This window comes from Anolis sagrei, chromosome 6, assembly GCF_037176765.1.
Source record: "Anolis sagrei isolate rAnoSag1 chromosome 6, rAnoSag1.mat, whole genome shotgun sequence".
NCBI classification, from domain to species: Eukaryota; Metazoa; Chordata; class Lepidosauria; order Squamata; family Dactyloidae; genus Anolis; species Anolis sagrei.
Window position 1 is genome coordinate 105801577 of NC_090026.1, and position 20023 is coordinate 105821599.

The window sequence follows — 20023 nt, forward strand, 5'->3', positions numbered from 1 at the left end:
AACTTGTAAGGGAAAGTTATATGTTTAATTCCACCATACCTGGCCGAAGATGTTTCAAAGCCTTTGACGTTTTCCAAAAGTAAATATTTTGGCAGCTTTGCAAGCCTGCAAAATGAATTGCTTAAAGTTTAGTTATAAGACAAAAACAACTGGATCAAACTAAGCATTTGAATTCTTTGTGCTCTAAACTATATTGCAATGTACACCATTGTTTACAAGAAAAGAAAACAAAAACACATAATTCCGAAGGTCACTAGGCCCAAAACAGAAAGCACATTAAGCCATATCTCAGTGGCACACAAGAGTTGGGGGAGTCCAAAAAAAGATTACAACTGTGTTGGTATTTCCAGATAACCTCATCCACCCCAGACAGACTCTCTCAAGGGGGGGGGGGTGTTTTAAATGCTACTTTAGTGCAGATGAGAACATAGAACTAAAGAGGCAGTATCCAAGGTGGCACATTTCAGTGTCTTGGCCCAAAAATTATAACAAGAACGATTTTGTCCTGGGGACTATTGCCATTTCATTTGTGTAATAATGATACTAGTGTACCCTTATTATACTAGAGCATACTAGAGGAGAACCATGCCATATATACCTGTAAGGGTTGGTTTTGTTCCCCATAAAGGTTTCCCCTTAACATCAAGTCTAGTCATGTCTGACTCTGGGGGGTGGTGCTCATCTCCATTTCTAAGCCGAAGAGCTGGCATTGTTGTCCATAGACGCCTCCAAGATCATGTGGCCAGCATGCCTGCATGGAGCGTCGTTACCTTCCCACAGTACCTTTTGATCTACTCACATTTTCATGTTTTCGAACTGCTAGGTTGGCAGAAGCTGGGGCTAACAGCGGGAGCTCACCCTGCTCCCTGGATTCGAACCACTGATCTTTTGGTCAGCAAGTTCAGCAGCTCAGCAACTGAACCCACTGTGCCACCGGGGACTCCCTTACTCCCCATACCAGCTCGAATTAAAATTTCAATTTTGTTAAAATGAAGGATCAAAAAGTTATAATTTAATAGAAAATGCTATTCAAAATTTTATTATTTTCAGTCCAAGGTTAGAACCTAAATTAATCAGGTCAGGAAACATGGGGTTTCTGCATGGTTCTGGACTATAACACCCATCATCCTTGACACTTTGCCAAGTTGAATGAAACTGCAAAGAGTTGGGATCCAACCACGTCCAGAAGATATAATGTCATTTTATACGCAATTAACAATCTAGGCAGTTAAGGGGTAAAACCAAACTTTGGTTGTCTTGACACGCAACTCCTTTCAAACTGGATCCTGCTTTCACTATTTCATACTGTTTAGCAGCAATCCGGAAGGCAAGATCCATTATAGGGTGTTATCTTTCACTTGCAGAAGTGAAAGCCTCTCCCTAGCATAAAGTAAAATAAATTTAAAATAAATATCCTAGCTGAGAGATACATTATTTGGGTTATAACAGGTCACAGCACTTTGTAGTATTGTATATTATCAGCCACTCATCACAACTAGATTGTCCTGTGGCTGAGCTCTCTTTAATACTGTCATCAAGTATTAAAAGCAGTGGCGGGTGGGGGGAGGGGGACAATCTTCCAGGAATGTTTTATTGATGCAATACTCTGCCCTTGGAAGTTACCTTGGAAGAATATCAAGAATGTAGAGAAAACTCCGGGTCCTAGGGTCAGAAACATCTCCCTGTCGGCCAATTCTACAAAGAAAAAAAGAGCAGGAATCAAAGTAGGAGCAAATATGTCCAGCTTAGGACACTCAATTCATATAGCAAAATGAACTGGCTTTCATTCCATATACATCCTGCATCTAAATCAAGATACAGATATATTGTCTCATTGGGGAATATGCAAGGAAAGATTTTAATTTTTGTAAATGAGCCCACAAGCAAGTTATTTATGTTGATGAGATATTATTCATAATTTGTTTTGTTTAGTAGACCAAACAAGAGGATGCTACACAGCCACCATAGCTGAAAAAATACTGGTTGAACATCTCTCATCCAGAATCCAAAATACACCAAAATCCAAAATGGTCCACATGGGTGGCTGTGATAGCAATACCTTTCCTTTCTGGTGATTCAATGTACACAAACTTTGCTTCATGCAGAAAATCATTAAAATATTGTGTATAAAATATTTCAGGTTATGTGTATATATTTAGACTTGAGTCCCATATCCAAGCTATCTCATTACGAACATACCATATATATAAAATAGGTATTTCAAAACCTGAAAAAAAGTCCCAAACATCTGGCTACCAATATTAAAAAACTCTAAAATTAGGACAGTAAATAAAGAACAACACTCAAAAACAGGGAACATCCAGACATGAAACAATTAGGGCCAGCTAATCAGCATCCAACAAAGGATTCCCCTATGCAGGAATCAGCCAGGCGTTGAAGCTGCAAGGCTTTGCAATGCTAATCAAGGTGATTAATTTCAATATCCACACTTGCCTCCAACAGACAAGAGTTCTTTCTCCCACCCTGGACCTTCTACAGATATATAAACCTCCCTTGCTTAGTTTCCAATATACCTCACAACCTCTGAGGATGCCTGCCATAAATGTGGATGAAACATCAGGAGAGATGTTTGAAGTTAATACTTCAATTGAAGGACAAAAAGAGAGACAAGCAGATAGCAATCCATCCCAGCCTCAGAGGCAATCAGCATTAGTCTTTTCTTGAAGCATATTTTATGTCCCCCGTTCTTCAAACAGAGGTTATATTCTAATAAACATATATGCCAACTCCATGTTTCCTTCTCTTTTTATTTAGGAGCAAAGAATTTTAAACACGCACCTTGTAAATGGCTGACAAGGAGGACTCATCAAAATCATATCAAAAGATAACTTGTTGAACTCCTTCAGTGATATTCCCTAAATAAAATAGAAAAGGCATTTTCTATTATGAACAGAATATTTCCAGAGGCAAAGATGGCAAGCAAGTTGTAGGCTGTTTGTTTCCTTGAATGGTTTTTATGTCTGGCAAGCAAAAAATATCAGTTAGAATCATCCAGTCCATTGTATTTCCAATTTCTATGTATGATTGTGAACATGGGACAGCAAAGATTGCTAACAGGAAGGAAATAAACTCAACTGAATTGTGGTGCTAAAGGACAGTTCTACTGACCTGCTCAAGAAGGCAAATGAATACATCTTGTTTTTATTTATTTATTTTATTTACTACATACCGTCCCTCTCAACCTGCAGGTGACTAGGGGTGGTTTGCAGTCGGTACCAAAATCATAAAATACAATTACAATACAATTAAAAGCATTAAGATCATATAAAACCATAGCATAATCAATCTTAAGAGTAAATCAGACTCAACTCTCATTAGACCCCAAAATGGTGCTGTCATACTTTGGACATATTATGAAATGATGTGAACCACAAGAAGAGGAAATAAAATGTGGTACTGCTGAGCACAATAAGAAGAAAGGGAGACCTGAATGGATTCAATCAAGGAAACAGCTGCCTGAGTCTGAAAGACCTTACTAAGTCTACTAATAACAAGCTATCTTGTAGGTTTGATATTTTGGGGGTTCTCATAAATTGAAGACAACTTGTAGGCTGAAAAACATCCAAAAACATATCCATATATTCCTTGGCCATTGTCTGGACCAGTGGTCCTCAAATGTTGGTCCTTCAGATACTTTGGACTTCAAGTCCCAGAATTTCACCACCAGAGAAGATGGACAGGGCTTCTGGGAGTTGACCAAAGTAATTGCCTAGATTGTTAATTGCGTATAAAATGACATCATATGTTCTGGAGGTGGTTGGATCCCAACTCTTTGCAGTTTCATTCAACTTGGCAAAGTGTCAAGGATGATGGGTGTTATAGTCCAGAACCATGCAGAAACCCCATGTTTCCTGACCTGATTTAGTTTAGGTTCTAACCTTGGATTGAAAATAATAAAATAACAGTTAGGGACCAAAGTTTGGAAACTGGTTCAAAAACTTACAATTTGAGATAAGGGAGAGGCATGAACTCCAAGGATGGTGTTGAACATATTTGGTCTAGTTTTATTGGGTAGGGCTCTTCACCTTCCCAATGTAACTTTGGAGAAATTTTTGAATTGTGAATATAGTACTTTGGTGCTGCAATATGTGATCACATAGTGCTAAAAATAGTGTTTCTTTGGCTGCTATGTTATCACATCCTTGTTTAGTGTTGATGAAAATGACTATCCCTTTTTTAAATGTGCATTGGAAAGAAAAAATAATAAGGTTTTAAAAAAACAACAACAGAAGTAAAACAATGCATGCAAGAGAACTGACTTCTTTTCTCTTTCTTTGCACATATTCTTCCTTTTCTTTAAGATTTCAAGACTACAGGCAGTGACTTAGTGAGTATATGCGAGCTTTTATCTGAATTATAATTTTACTAGCTGTGCCCTGCCACACGTTGCTGTGGCCTATAGTAAAACTTATCAAAGTTGAGGTAGATATCTGGACTATTATGAAAGAGAGGTACCTACCTATTCCTTCCCCCTTTTCCTCCCCCTTTCTCTACTTTCTTCCTTCTCTCCCTCTTTCTTTCTTTCCTTCTTTCACTACTTGGTTTCATCCTTCTCTCTTTCCTTCATTCCCTCCCCCTTTCTTCCTTTGCCTTTCTTCCCTCCCTGTTTGCTTCCTTCTTTCACTTTTTATTTCCTTTTATTTCACCACCATCATAACAATAACAATAATGCAATGCATTGCCTCTGGGACTTGACACCTCTCCCATTCCCCCTAAAAGGGTCTCAGAGGAACAATAGCATCATCATAATAATAATAGAAATAACAACCTTTACCCGCCACGTGTTGCTGTGGCCAATCTTCCCTCTTTCTCTCCTTCTTTCCCTCCCTCCCTCCCTCCCTCCCTCCCTCCCTCCCTCCCTCCCTCCCTCCTTCCTTCCTTCCTTCCTTCCTTCCTTCCTTCCTTCCTTCCTTCCCATCTTTCCTTCTCCTCTTCTTTCTCTATCTCTTTCCTTCCTTCCCCCTTTTTCTTTCTCTTCTGCTGTCTCTCTTTTCTTTCCTTCCATCTTTCCTTTTCTTTCCTTTTCTTCTTCCTCTAGCTTTCCTTCCTTCTCCCTTTTTCTTTACCTCCCTTTCTCTTTCTTCCTTCTTTCCTTCCTTCCTGTCTTTCCTAGATTTTGACAGGGCGGGAAGGGGTGGGGTGGGGTTTGGAGGTGGCCTGAAGTAAAAGGAGGTAAGATTGGGGCAGGGGAGTGATGGAGCGTGGGGTTGCGTGTGTGTGTGCGGCGGCGGGGGGAGTGATGGAGCCTGGGGTTGCGTGTGTGTGTGCGGCAGCGGGGGGAGTGGGGTTGCGTGTGTGTGCGGCGGTGGGGGGAGTGATGGAGCATGGGGTTGCGTGTGTGTGTGCGGCAGCGGGGGGAGTGATGGAGCGTGGGGTTGCGTGTGTGTGTGTGGCAGGGGGTGTGTGTGTGCGGGAAGCGGCGCGGCGGGGCTTGGAGTGGGCATGGTTTCCGCAGAGGGAACGTTGGCCGGAAGGCCATGTGCGCGCGCAGTGCAACTTGCGGCTGGGCGCCAATGCGCATGCTCAGTTGTTTTGCAGTTTTGTGAGTGTGTTGTGTTGTGTTGTTTTTCATTTTGAGTAGATATGTTTGTACCTTGTGGGTTGTGTTATGGGCATGGGAATTTTGGTTAAGTTTCGTTGGGGTTTTTTTGAGTTTTGTTGTTTTGCTGTTTTGTGAGTGTGTTGTTGTGTTGTTTTTCATTTTGGGTAGATATGTTTGTACCTTGTGGGTTGTGTTATGGGCACGGGGATTTTAGTTAAGTTTCGTTGGGGGATTTTTGAGTTTTGTTGTTTTGCCGTTTTGTGAGTGTGTTGTTGTGTTGTTTTTCATTTTGAGTAGATATGTTTGTACCTTGTGGATTGTGTTATGGGTACGGGGATTTTGGTTAAGTTTCGTTGGGGGATTTTTGAGTTTTGTTGTTTTGCCGTTTTGTGAGTGTGTTGCTGTGTTGTTTTTCATTTTGAGTAGGTATGTTTGTACCTTGTGGGTTGTGTTATGGGCACAGGGATTTTGGTTAAGTTTCGTTGGGGGATTTTTGAGTTTTGTTGTTTTGCCGTTTTGTGAGTGTGTTGCTGTGTTGTTTTTCATTTTGAGTAGGTATGTTTGTACCTGTGGGTTGTGTTATGGGCACGGGGATTTTGGTTAAGTTTCGTTGGGGGATTTTTGAGTTTTGTTGTTTTGCCGTTTTGTGAGTGTGTTGTTGTGTTGTTTTTCATTTTGAGTAGATATGTTTGTAGCTTGTGGGTTGTGTTATGGGCACGGGGATTTTAATTAAGTTTCGTTGGGGGATTTTTGAGTTTTGTTGTTTTGCCGTTTTGTGAGTGTGTTATTGTGTTGTTTTTCATTTTGAGTAGATATGTTTGTACCTTGTGGGTTGTGTTATGGGCACAGGGATTTTGGTTAAGTTTCGTTGGGGGATTTTTGAGTTTTGTTGTTTTGCCGTTTTGTGAGTGTGTTGTTGTGTTGTTTTTCATTTTGAGTAGATATGTTTGTACCTTGTGGGTTGTGTTATGGGCATGGGAATTTTGGTTAAGTTTCGTTGGGGGGTTTTTGAGTTTTGTTTCCTCGTTGGATGCCCCTAACAAATTTATATATATAGATTCACATTCCATTGGTAGATCGACAAATGAGTGTTTGAAAGAGAGAGAGATGGATGGATGGATGATAAATAGAGGATATGCAATGGGGTTGGACTGGATAGCTCTCGTGGTTTCTTCCAACTCAATGAATCTATGTGTCTACCTTAAAATACAAAGATGCCTACAGATCCCAGATGTCTGTCAGTATCACAGCCATCCTCTAATAAGCACACATACAATGTACTTTGCTAAATTGCATTTATGGCTAGCTCCTGTCAGAGGGCCAGCCACTATAGTGATGTCAGCTGGAATGTGCACAGCCCAGGGTTTTAAGAGCTAATCACTTTAACAGAGCAGCTGGAATAACTCCAAAATGCTTCTAACTGAGATTAACAGGGCAAACCTGTTAACATTATAAAAATGATAAATAGGAAAAAAATGTTTCAAAAACCTCCATGGATGCAACATTTGAATGCATAGAGGTAATTTAAGAGATAGCATTTGATGAGATAGCAATACATTAAATTGAAAAGGTAGACAGATATCTGCTTACACATCAGGAGTTTCCCCACCCTTTCTCTTCCTGAAACCCCAGATCAACTGTAGAGGCTTAGTCAAGCTTTCAAATAGATGGGGAGGGCAGCCACACAGGAAGCTGCAAGGAGAAAGGAATTCAATTCCAAAGCATTGTCCATTCATTGGCTGAAGAATGCTACTAGATCCATCCCAGTGTTGAAATTATGCCTCACAAAGGTATAATCTAGATACTTTCCTAAAAAGGAACAGTTCAACATGTACAGTGTCCACAGAATGACACTAGATTTGTTCCAACATCTGCAACCTGCTCCTTCTTAACAAACTTCATTGCCTCTATTCATACAAAGTACATACTCTGAAGCAGAACTACAGCACTATCCATCTCTCTTCATCTGCAAATTCCAGGAACTTCATGGCTTCATGGCAATAGTATTATTCAAAAGCTTCAAAGGCTTCTAGCTTCAGATAAATTAACACAGGCTGAAATCCTATACACTATTCCTAAGGAACATGTCCAATCAGACTCAGTAAAAGTGTCAAGGACAGAACAAACAACTCACTATGACAATTTTACTCACTAAGGTTCATTTCTACGCAACTTTCATTTCTAGGCTGTTATACTCATAAAACCTGATACAACTTAGATCCACACAAGACACTCCACCGTCACCTGTATTATTACAGAAAAATAAGCAAAAGATAAAAAATTTAATTGGAGGCCCTGCATCATCAGTCGCAACTACAACAACGAAGTTCCATTATTGTTACTATGGACCTCATCCCAAAGTGAGGGAAATTGTTTTCTAAGTTTGGCATTCAGTGGCCTTCTGTTTCTAAAGTAAACAGAATTTAACCATTGTTTTCATCCCACCTTAAGATGCCAGGTTTCAGCCCATTTCAGCTGTTTATTTGTGAAGTGAAAGCAGTGAAGTTGATTATTCCCCACCTACACAATGGTCGTTTTCTCTTCACTTTAAAGACGAAATCCACTTCAATGGGCTTCATGGGACTCTGTCTTTAAAGTGAAGAAAAATGATAAGATGATTCCCCCCGCTTCCGCCCCTTCCCTCCCACAGGATGAGGTCCCTTGTTTAGACTACCACCTTCATCAAAACCCCTACCTTTTCAGTCAAACAATTAGCAGGTTTTGGTGGTGCATCTACACAGTAGAATTAATGCAGTGTGGCATCATTTGACTGCTATGGCTCAATGCTATAGCATCATGGGTGTTGTGGTTTTACAATGTCTTTAGTCTGCAAAGAGTGCTGGTGCCTCCCCAAAGAAATCCCAGGATTCCACAGAACTGAGCCATGGCAATTTTAGTGGTATCAAACTGCATTAATTTTACAGTGTAGATGTACCTTGAGACTTGATCAGGCCACTGGGGATGAAGTCTTTCACGCTTTCTCTGTGCAGAGAAAAGGCTAACTGCTTCAACTAACATGCCTTCTGGCCAAGACAGAGTTGCAGTCAACATTTCCCATCATCTCTGTCTGCAGGACCTTAAAGACCCTTCGTTTGCAGCACTGACTGCCTGAAAAAACTGATTTGGGAGATTACATTCAATAATTCAAAACTGTAAATGTAAATCTCCAAAGATATAAGATTTTAAGTCCAGCGTATCTATTTATAACATCATTTATGATTTTCCCTTAAACCCAGAAAGGACCCAGCTAGTCAACCTAGAAGAGAAAACTTTAAAACAATTCCCAACTTTAAGGTATCATGGGAAGCAAAACAAAAATGATAAGAACTGCAGTCTTTTACAAACAAACAGAAAGCGAAACTCATAACACAGATTTATATAATATAAACTCAGATTAATAAACCTCGAGGAAAAGTTTCTGATATTCCTCCTGATTTACTTACCTCAATTGTCTTTGGCCACAATGGTGTGGTGCGGAAATTGTGTGTGTAAACTTCATTGGCCACTGTGTTTACATCTACAGCTGCAACAATTTCTGCAGGTATACGACTGGCTGGAAACAATTGAGGAAACATTTGGTTTGGTTTAGAATATTATTGTTAGGAAGGAAGGAAGGAAGGAAGGAAGGAAGGAAGGAAGGAAGGAAGGAAGATTCATTTACTTTAGACAAAACTGGGCTCATCTATATCTTCAAATAAAATTACTAGCCATAAGTTGTAGGGTACAGAAAATCAGGGATCTAGAGCCACAAAAAAAAACTTCAAGCCTTCGACAATATAACTACAAGTCACATCTTCCAAGCTGTGGGGCTTTGAGGGTTTTGAGGTCACATTCACCCAGCAAGCAAAAGTTGCTGAAGTTTAGCTATTCCTGATGACCTCAATTTCCCTGAAACTGAACATATCTCCATGGAACTTGATTCTGTTTATCACTTGGCTCAAAAGGGTCAGTAAAGCTGGCCTTGAACTTGAATCACATATACGCAGGTGTTTGCTGAGATATCGGCAAAGACGGGTGACAGCCACATCCTTGAAGTACGAGTATGTTTGGGTTTGTCTCTGTCTCAAAGAACATTTTCAGGGGCAAAATAAAAATATCAGCACAATGCAAAGGCTGCTGGGACTCTTTATCAGTAACATCTCTATTTGAAAAATGTAATGCAAGAAGTAAGGAAAAGTAAGAAGGAAAAGAAAGAAGGAAAAGAAAAGAAAGAAAAGAAAAGAAAGAAAGGGGGAGAGGAAAAGCCTCCAAACATTTTCTGGAGGCACAGAGACATTTCCACAATGCTTTTTTAACAAGAGGAAATGAGGGAAAGTCACTTACTGTTTCAAAAAAGACATCTCTGTGGCTACAGAAATCATGGTGGAAATTCGCCCGCCCCCCGCCCCCCCCCCCCCCCCCCCACACACATAATCAGGCGCCAAACAATTATTCTGTCAGCTTGCCCTGCCTTACAGGGTTGTTGCAAAGAAAAAGTAGAAAGGTTGTTATAAAGATAAAGCAGTAAGCGAGTCACATACATCATATTTGACCTCCTTGGAGATGTCACACCATACAAAGAGATGCAAATAAAGAAAATAACAAATAATGATGGTTATGTACCATCCCTAATGCAATCAAAACAGTGTCCTTGACTTGGCAGTGGGAGGCTCTGGACGCTGGGAAAACCCCAACACTGGAGCAACTACAAAGGCTATTTAGAAGGGAAGGTGAGGGCCAATGTCACCTGCTAAGAGTTATTTTTGTGTCCTGAACATTTCCAAATAGCCCCTTCCCAGAATAAAGAAAAAGGTGTTAACTGCCACACCTGGATACCTACCTATGCATTGTCAGACATTAAAATAATATTTTAAAACAGAGGTCACTTGTGGATTATTTCAGTTTGTGTGGGGTATTTCTGGCAACTCCAGGGGATGCTAGTCAGACAACTGATCCCCAACTTACCACACACTGCCACCTAACACAACTAAAGTGAAAATGTGCCCAATGAGAGCTTGGTGATCATGCTATTGTTCCACTTTAACTGCTATGACAGTGGTTCTCAACTTGTGGGTCCCCAGATGTTTTAGCCTTCAACTCCCAGAAATCCTAACAGCTGGTAAATTGACTGGGATTTGGGGGAGTTGTGGGCCAAAACACCTGGGGATCCACAAGTTGAGAACCACTGCACTATGGCAATCCCATGTCACCCTGAGATTTGCAGTTTAGGAAGGAGCATTTATCATTCCCATCTAAAGACCTCCCTGAATGCAGCCACTGAAGTTAAAGTACAATACAGATATCTGATGGGGTTTGGTTCCAGGGTCTCCCTGTGGATACCAATAAATAGAGATGCTCAAGTCTCCTTATACAGCATTAGATGCTCAAGTCTTATTATACAGCATAGTTACATTGTGTCTCTTTTCTAAAATGGCAAATCAAGATTTGCCTTTTGTAGGTTAAAAAATATTTTCAGTTATGGATGGTTGGAGCTGTGGCTATGGAGAGCCAACTTTATCATGATGGTGCCTTTATTGTATTGTATGAAAGGGCCCCAGGACTGAATGGCCACAGAGTGTAGCTTAATGTTGGTGGGCAGATGGTTGGAGAGTTAGTGAAATGAAACTACATGGTTAGAATGGTGAACTGGCCAATACAGTGATACTTCCTATTGCTGTCAATAGCAACTGCTTGTTATCTGGTCATGCATTTTTGTTGTGGTCGTGAAACTGCCACATCACATGAGCAGCACATGGGTAGAAGAAAGAAGAGACAAACAGGATGGGAAAGCTCCATACAAGTCTGGTGACACTTGATGGGACTGTGGGCTTACTCTGCTTTAACTGTGTTTTGGATCATGCCCTCCCTCTGCTTGCTCTGGGGCAAAAAAGAAACTTGCATTTCATTGTTACCACCCCAAGTATGGAAAATTTGCATCTTTGGAATATAACTTCCAGAATGGTCCAACCAGCATTGAACAAACATTTACTGTTAAAGACTTTTTCCATAGGCGCTGGACATCTTTAATAGTAGCAGATGTCCCCACACTAGTTGAAGTTTCTTTTTCCTAGCACAGAAACACCTACCTATAAAAGTTTCATGTGCTGTGCTGACCTTCTGGACTATTGTTACAGAGCTAATAAAACAGTGGAAATCAATGGTATAGTGGAAACAGGCATGCAGGTCTGAAGCCATGGATAATGATGTCAGATGCCAATGCCTCACCTCAGACTTTCCTGTTCTCTTTGAGTTTAACTGCAAACCAGCAACAGCTAGAGGGGAAATGAACTTTCCCAGCAACAGAAAAAGGTTATGAGTTATCCCTATTGTAATCCAAAGTGCTTTTGAGGCTGTTTAGTAAACTGGTAAACCACACAATCTTATAAAAGACCTGATCTTGATGGAGATTAAAATTGTTAGAATTGGTTTTAGATCAGCATAGTCTCTTGTATTTTTGGGAGTTTCCTCCAGGGAAACTTTGCCTCAAGGTGATAGTTTTGCTGAGGGCATAGACTTCAAAAGTTATTGAACACTCATAACTAAAATTAAAACAAGAAAGAAAATTATTGCAGGTTCCTTATGACACATGACGTCCAAATCTGTCACTCCTTCCCACCGGTCACTAAGGAGGCTGTCCAGACCTTGAACCGGTGCTTAGCTGCTGTGTCGAACTGGATGAGGGCTAACAAATTGAAATTGAATCCAGACAAGACAGAGGTCCTCCTGGTCAGTCGAAAGGCCAAACAGGGCATAGGGTTAAGCCTGTGTTGGATGGGGTTACACTCCCTCTGAAGATGCAGGTTTGCAGCTTGGGAGTGATCCTGAATTCATCGCTGAGCCTGAAACCCCAGGTTTCGGCGGTGGCCAGGGGAGCTTTTGCACAGTTAAAACTCATGCACCAGCTGCACTCGTACCTTGGGAAGTCTGATCTGGCTACAGTTGTCCATGCTCTGGTTACAACCTGAATAGATTACTGCAACACACTCTATGTGGGGCTGCCTTTGAAGACTGTTCGGAAACTTCAGCTAGTCCAACGGGCGGCAGCCAGATTACTAACTGGGATGACATACAGGGAGCATACCACCCCCCTGCTATGTCAGCTCCACTGGCTGCCGGTCCATCTCCAAGCCCAATTCAAAGTGCTGGTTTTGACCTATAAAGCTCTATACGGTTCTGGCCCAGCTTACTTGTCTGAATGCATCCACCCCTACATCCCACCTCATAATCTAAGATCATCTGGGGAGACCCTGCGCTCACTCCCATCAACATCACAAATGCGTCTGGCGGGGTCGAGAGACAGGGCCTTCTCGGCTATGCCCCCCACCCCCCGCCTATGGAACACACTCCCAAATGAGATAAGATCGGCTTCTTCCCTCCTGGCTTTCAGAAAGAAATTAAAATCGTGGTTTTGGGACCAGGCTTTCGGACAGTAGATGTAAGAAGGACTTTAGATGGACATTGACTGGAACAGCGATACGGCTTATGAGACTGTTTTTACTGTTTTTAATGATTGCTTATGTTTTGTTTTAATTATGATTTATGTTCAATTGTGGTTTTATTATTGTAATTGTTATGTAGCGGCATCATATTGGTGCCTACTGTAAGCTGTCCTGAGTCCCCCTTCGGGGGTAGAGAAGTGACAGGGTAGAAATACCGGAAATAAATAATAATAAATAAATACATTTTGGTGGGTCAAGATCACAGGTGATTACTGTATATACTCGAGTATAAACTGAGCTTTTCAGCCCTTTTTTTAGGCTGAAAAAGCCCCCCTCGGCTCCCCTCGAGTCAAAGTTATTTATTATTTTACTCTGTTGTTGTTATTATTATTACATTGATTATTTTACTCTATTTATTATTATATTTACATTATTTTATTATTATTACATTGATTATTTTACTCTATTCATTATGGTTATTATTACATTTATTATTTTACTCTATTTATTATTATTGGAAGGATACTTAACCACATTTAGAATAATGATTTAATCAGAGTTGCACAGACTTATCTTAAATTACAGTTTTATGTAAATATTCAAAAACATTTAACCTACTGATGCCTCAATTAATGTATTTGTATTGGTATCTATTTTTATTTTGAAGTTTACCAGTAGCTGCTGCATTTTCCACCCTCGTCTTATACTTGAGTCAAATACATTTTCCCAGTTTTTTGTAGTAGAATTAGGTGCCTTGGCTTATATTCAGGTCAGTTTATATTCGAGTATATATAGTGGTACAAAAGCTTTGCTTTAATAAATCTGTTCAAAATAAGCCATTTTATTGCCTTCAATAATATTCTAGTCTAGTAGTATTAATCGTACTTTGTACCTGTGTTAATCCCAGGTATACAAGTTCTGCACTACACAAAGAACAAATACCTGAGATGAAGCATCAGGTAAGTTAACACTGACACCTAGCGTGGGGTAAATAAGGCAACCTCAACAGATCAAATCTCTGCTTATAAGCAACGAGAAATTATGGACTGCGATACTGAAACCAGTACAGTAGCTAAACTAAAATGTAATCAAGGGAGCATTTTGTTGTATGTTTTCTTTGTCCTGGCCAGATTTTTATCTGATGCTCAGCAAGCTGCACACTATATGTACTCTGACTGCCTATAAAATTAAACCAAGTTGCAAGTTAAAAATCACATGACTATTTTTATCAGATGAAGAGCACTGCAGCTTGTAATGCTTATCATGTGGTGTTGTGATGGCAGGAACTACAATGTGATTATTTTGCTTGGTGTTTTATTGTTGCTGTGTGCTTTCAAATCATTTCTAGCTTATGGCAACCCTAAGGCAACCCTATCATGGGGTTTTCTTGGCAAGATCTGTTCAGAAAGGGTTTGCCTTCATATCCTGAAGCTGAGAGAACATGGCTTGCCCAGGTCACCCAGAGGGTTTTCATGACCGGTCAGGGATTTGAACCCTGGTCTCCACTATCCCAGTTGAATGCTCAAACCATCTTGACTGCTCTAGCAAATGTCCATCATTAAACTCACCAGATTTAACCCATGTTCTACCAAGCAAAGAAATTAGATCTTGAGAGTTATGACAAGAAAGTTTTGGAAACTGGTAACAAATATATACATATTTCTCAAAAGGAAGAGACAGCAGGCTTGTTTTCTGCTGCTCTTGAAACGAGGACTTGGAGCAATGGGTTTAAATTACAAGAAAGGAGATGCCACCTGAACATTAGGAAGAACTTCCTGACCATACGAGCTGTTCAACAGTGCAACTTTCTGCCTCAGAGTGTGGTGGAAGCTCCTTCCTTGGAAACTTTTGAACAGAGGCTGGATGACCATCTGTCAGGGATACTTTGTGCTTTTCCTGCATTGCAGGGGGTTGGACCAAATGGCCCTTGTGGTCTCTTCCAACTCTATGATTCTCAACATGGCGTCCTCTAGGCAACGTACTTGCAGATGGCCAATTCTTTCACACCAGAAGTGACCTGCAGTGTCTCAAGTCACTCCCAACATGAAAATAAAGCCATGAGGGAATGCATACAACTTGATTTGCAAGCTTCAAACATCATTACAAAATTAGCATAACCAAAAGTGCTGCCACACTTTTCAATTATTCAATGTTGCAAGCAAAGATAATATGTGCTCTTTCTAGCTATGTATGGATTATCATAAGAAGGCATTCAAATACCAATAGGTCTACTTTTAAAACATACATTTTCTCATGGAGATTAGAATGCAAATGAGGCTATTGTCACTTCTTATTTAAATTTCAATTGCCATTTAGCACTTCAAGTTTCTCTGGATTTGCCCACCCAAGTCAGAGCACAAGCTCCTCTTACAAAGTTTTCTGAATCTGCTCCTGTTTTATTATAAGTGATTCACTTGAAGCAAGCCCAAAAGGAGAAAAAAATGTAAATTATGGCCTTAATAGACATGAAAGCAACTCCTCTCTGTCCGTGGGCATAAGATGTAAATGCAAGTTTCGGAAATGAATAGCATTTTGTTCCTGTATTCTGGAGCATCCCTAATTCAGATGACTGCAGGCACATTAGCTGGCTGCTAACATAAATGCTTAAACTGTTAAAACAGAAGGGGTAATTGTGTAGTGTTGGAGATGTTAGAGAACTATATCTCCCAGCATTTGTCACAACTGACTGTGCTTGCTGGAGTACTGGGACCTGCAGTCCAAAAGCCACTGGAAGGCCACATAACTCTCATATACTTGAACAGGGCAAATATAAATGGGGATGGAAAATATATGATTCCATTTGGCCCTTTCCACACAACTGAATAAAATCCCACATTTTCTGCTTTGAACTGGAATATATGGCAGTGTGGACTCAGATATTGTGGGTTATTCTGCCTTGATATTCTGGGTTATATGACTGTGTGGAAAAACACTCAGTCTTGAAGGAAGAGTAACCAAAACTGATTCAATGATGAATCAAGTTTTATGAATTCAACATTTACATACCATTTTAAAAGTCCTCCCAATAATGAGTAGGCCATAATGTGTTCAGGATGTCAAATTTCCTGAGTACTAATTTCTGTTTATCCATAAAGCTCGCTGAATGACACTGGGCCACCCACTGCCCCTCTCATTCACATTCACACACATTTTCTCTAACACACAATGAGCCTAACCCCATCTCACAGGACCGTAATGATCATCTGGTAAAAGAATGAGGAAAGTAAGACTAACTGTGCTTTAACACTGATTTTTTTTTTTAAAAAAACTTGTCTAAAATCAAAATCAATTTTTTTAAAAAAAATAGTGATTACATCAATATCTTAAGGCACTCTATAGAAATGCAGAAGGCGTGTGTACTGAATATATACATGTACATAACAACAACAACAACAACAATAACAACAATAAATATACTTTATTTATGTCCCGCCACCATCTCCCGAAAGGGACTCGGGGCAGCTTACAAGGCACTCCAAGTGCAGCAAAACAAAAATGGTACATGAGTATAAAAACAATACACACATATACACACGAACACATACACACACAAGTACATACACACATGGAAAATTTGGGGTTTTTTTCTAATGACTGGGGAGTAATAATGAGTACACAGAGAAACACACCCAAATTTTCCATGTGTGAGTGTGTGTGCATAAGCACACTGTGCATATAAAGTATACTCTCAATTAACTGGCACTCATGCGGATTGATAGATGCCTGATAAATGTAATTTCTGATTGCACGAAAGATACCATTAAAAATAGGCCTACATCCCATACTATACTCAGCATTGGCTTGATATCAATATTGAAATACAGGAATTAAAACCAAAGAAAGACAAGCCTAACTTAATGTAACAGTTTAAGTGTATTGGATTACGAAAACTTCTTTGTGAATGCATTATGTATTATCTCTTTGAATTTTTTTTGGTTGCTTGAGAGTTCCAGTTGTTTGAATTCCGGACAACTGAGAGTATACTGTATAAACCAGGCATGGGCAAACTTCGGCCCTCCAGGTGTTTTGGACTTCAACTTCCATAATTCCTAACAGCCATAGGCTGCTAGGAATTGTTGGAGTTAAAGTCCAAAACACCTGGAGGGCTGAAATTTGCCCATGCCTGGTATAAGTTAATACCTCTGTGTAAAGATAAAATGACTGGTAATTTAGAAAACAGTTTCACTGTTTAAGTCTGCTTTTTCATTCCCATCAACCAAACCTCAGAGGAAGGGGTTAACAGAAAACTCATGCACTCATAAATTTGCCAGAATGAATGCTGAAATTCAGAACTTAAATTGGATTAAAGTAAAGCCGTCCTCACCAGGCAACAGCTGCTGCTAATTACATTAACTGTGGTGCACAATTTGAAAATGTATTCACAGTAAATGGCTGGAGACACATATTCTCCCAGTCTTGCTGAGTCAATGCAGCTTACATTAGCTTTCTAGAATATAATATTGCTAGTTGGATGCAGCAGCTACCTTGGTGGGATTCCTTTGGGTGCCATAGAATATAGGATAAACATCTGGACTTCCAGTTGTTACTAGATTGCAACTCCCATCAGTCTTGGCACAGCTGGTATGTAAAAAGTGGTTGGGAATTTGAGTCAAGTAACAGCTGGAGGAACAAAACTATATCTATACTGTAGAATGAACATAGTTTCACTCTGTTGTTGTTGTATGTGTGCATATATGTGTGTGTGTGTGTGTATGTAGGGAGGGAGAACCTTGGTTTTGCGATTTTATATGTAACAGCATTTTTATTATGTCATTATATATAATGGGACTTGAGTGTCTACGGATCTTGATATCCACTGGAACCAAAACCCAGTGGACAACAGAAGCCCACAGCACATGATACATGTGAGCTGGGCTCACCAAAAGTATTAGGTGCCCCCCGGTGTCGCAGTGGGTTGAACCCTTGTGCGGCAGGACTGAAGACCGACAGGTCACAGGTTCGAATCCAGGGAGAGGCGGGTGAGCTCCCTCTATCAGCTCCAGCTCCTCATGCGGGGACATGAGAGAAGCCTCCCACAAGGATGATAAAAACATCAAATCATCCAGGTGTCCCCTCGGCAACGTCCTTGCAGACGGCCAATTCTCTCACACCAGAAGCGACTTGCTCCTGACACGACCAAAAAAAAAAACCAAACAAAAGTATTTGTGTCATTGTAACTAGCTACAGGGTGATCTTGATTAAAGCAAATACAATATCTGTTTTTGTAACACAATAAAACAGGATGACATTCAGTTTGTCTCCATTTGCTTTTAATTACTGTATTTCAAATATTAATATCAAGTCAATAGAGTTTATGGTAGGCATGAGCAGCCTTTGGCCCTCCAGGTGTTTTGGACTTCAACTCCCACAATTCCTAACAGTAGGCTGTTGGAAATTGTGAGAGTTGAAGTCCAAAACACCTGGAGTGCCAAGGTTTGCCCATGTCTGGTTTATAGTATGGTGGTACTGCGGATTAAATTGCTGAGCTGCTGCACAAGGTTGGCAGTTCAAATCCAGGGTGCGGGGTAAGCTCCCGCTGTTAGCCCCAGCTTCTGCCCACCTAGCAGTTCAAAAACATGCAAATGAGTAGATTAATAGGTAGCGCTTCAGCGGAAAGGTAAAGGTGCTCCATGCAGTCATGCCGGCCACATGACCTAGGAGGTGTCTATGGCCAACGCCAGCTCATTGGCTTAGAAATTGAGATGAGCACCACTTCCAAAGTGGGATACAACTAGACTTAATGTCACGGGAAACCCTTTACCTTTTATAGTATTAGGCCTGTTTTTTAAAGGGAACTCTCAAGCAACTAGAAACTAAATTTATCCAGCATCTACCAACCCCTTTAACTGAGAGTCTACACTTCTTCTGAAACACTGGACCAATAATGGTACAGATGGTCATTGGGGAACCGCTGTGCAGCCCCCCCCCCCGCGCACAGTGACGTCAGCAAGCACAACCACATGACAAGAAGAGGGTGTTTCCATTCAACTCTCCCATTCATAAGAGGAGGCAGCCACGCTGCGATTCCCAAGCCAAACCTTTAGACTGGCATTATTTCAGCTTGACACCACTTGAACTGCGATGCCTCAGTGCTAAGGAATCCTGGGGGCCGGGTGGGCCATGCAGACCCTACCTTGCAAGGCGTAATGCATCCCTCCGATCCCGCTGTAGAGCTCCAGCACTCGGAAGGGCTCCATTCCCAGCCTCTTCCTCCTCCTCCTCCTTCCTCCAAAGAGCAGCTACAACCGGCAGCCATCGGGCAATTCCTGCCGGCAGATGCAGAAAGCAAACCTTTCTTTGTTCCGGTGCTTTCCGGTTCCTACTTGCCGAGCAAAGAGGCATCTGGCTGCGAGAAAGAAAGCTCACTTGCAGGCAGACACGAGTCCCTTTCCATGCAAAGCCCAGCCCCTGCCATGTGCCTTTTCTAATTGGCAGACCACACACAGGTTGGAACTCAGGCAGTTTGACATTCAGGTGCCAAGCATTGGTCAATCTGAACAGGCTTCACCCAGAAGGGAGGGGGAGGGTGCACCTGCATTGTCGAATGAATATAGTTTGGCACCACTCTGCTATATCTCAATGCTGTGGGATCCTGGGAGTTGTAGTTTTAAATCTTTATTTATTTGGAACATTTATACCCCGTCCTTCTCAACCTCCAAAGAGGGACTCAGGGCGGCTTCCAACAGGCAATGGGGGCAGAAGACAGTTCCATCTTGTCTCCTGTGCTTTACTAATAATATATAATATCTATATAAATAAAAATGTAATGTTCGTTTGTGGGATTAACAGACTTCAAAAACGAATTGCCACCAAATTTGGCCACAAGACACCTTCTAACTCAAGGAGTGACCATCACTCAAAAAATTGATTTTGTCATTTGGGAGTTGTAGTTGCTGGGATTTATAGTTAACCTACAATCAAAGAGCATTCTGAACTTCACTAGTGATGGATTTGAACCAAACTTGGCACACTAGAAAACACTAGAAGGATTTGGTGGGCATTGACCTTTATTTTTGGAGTTGTAGTTCACCTACATTCAGAG

The 20023-nt window shown here is 40.8% G+C and overlaps 1 protein-coding gene across 3 annotated transcripts in view; it reads right to left on the reverse strand.

The window, feature by feature from the left end:
* The window catches only part of TRDMT1 (tRNA aspartic acid methyltransferase 1), a 32164-nt gene extending 12715 nt beyond the window's left edge, over positions 1 to 19449 (reverse strand). Inside the window, exons 1-5 of one of the 3 annotated variants that reach the window (XM_060782343.2) lie at positions 19115 to 19448; positions 9007 to 9116; positions 2800 to 2876; positions 1624 to 1695; positions 40 to 105 (exon numbers count right to left, since the gene is read on the reverse strand). In XM_060782343.2, coding sequence (XP_060638326.2) covers positions 40 to 105; positions 1624 to 1695; positions 2800 to 2876; positions 9007 to 9116; positions 19115 to 19178 — 389 coding nt within the window. In that variant the 5' untranslated portion in view covers positions 19179 to 19448. Of the gene's footprint in view, positions 1 to 39; positions 106 to 1623; positions 1696 to 2799; positions 2877 to 7153; positions 7227 to 9006; positions 9117 to 19114 lie in introns of those variants that run through there. The other 2 variants (XM_067470319.1, XM_060782345.2) reach the window with 2 other exon arrangements.
* Positions 19450 to 20023: the final 574 nt, after the last annotated feature.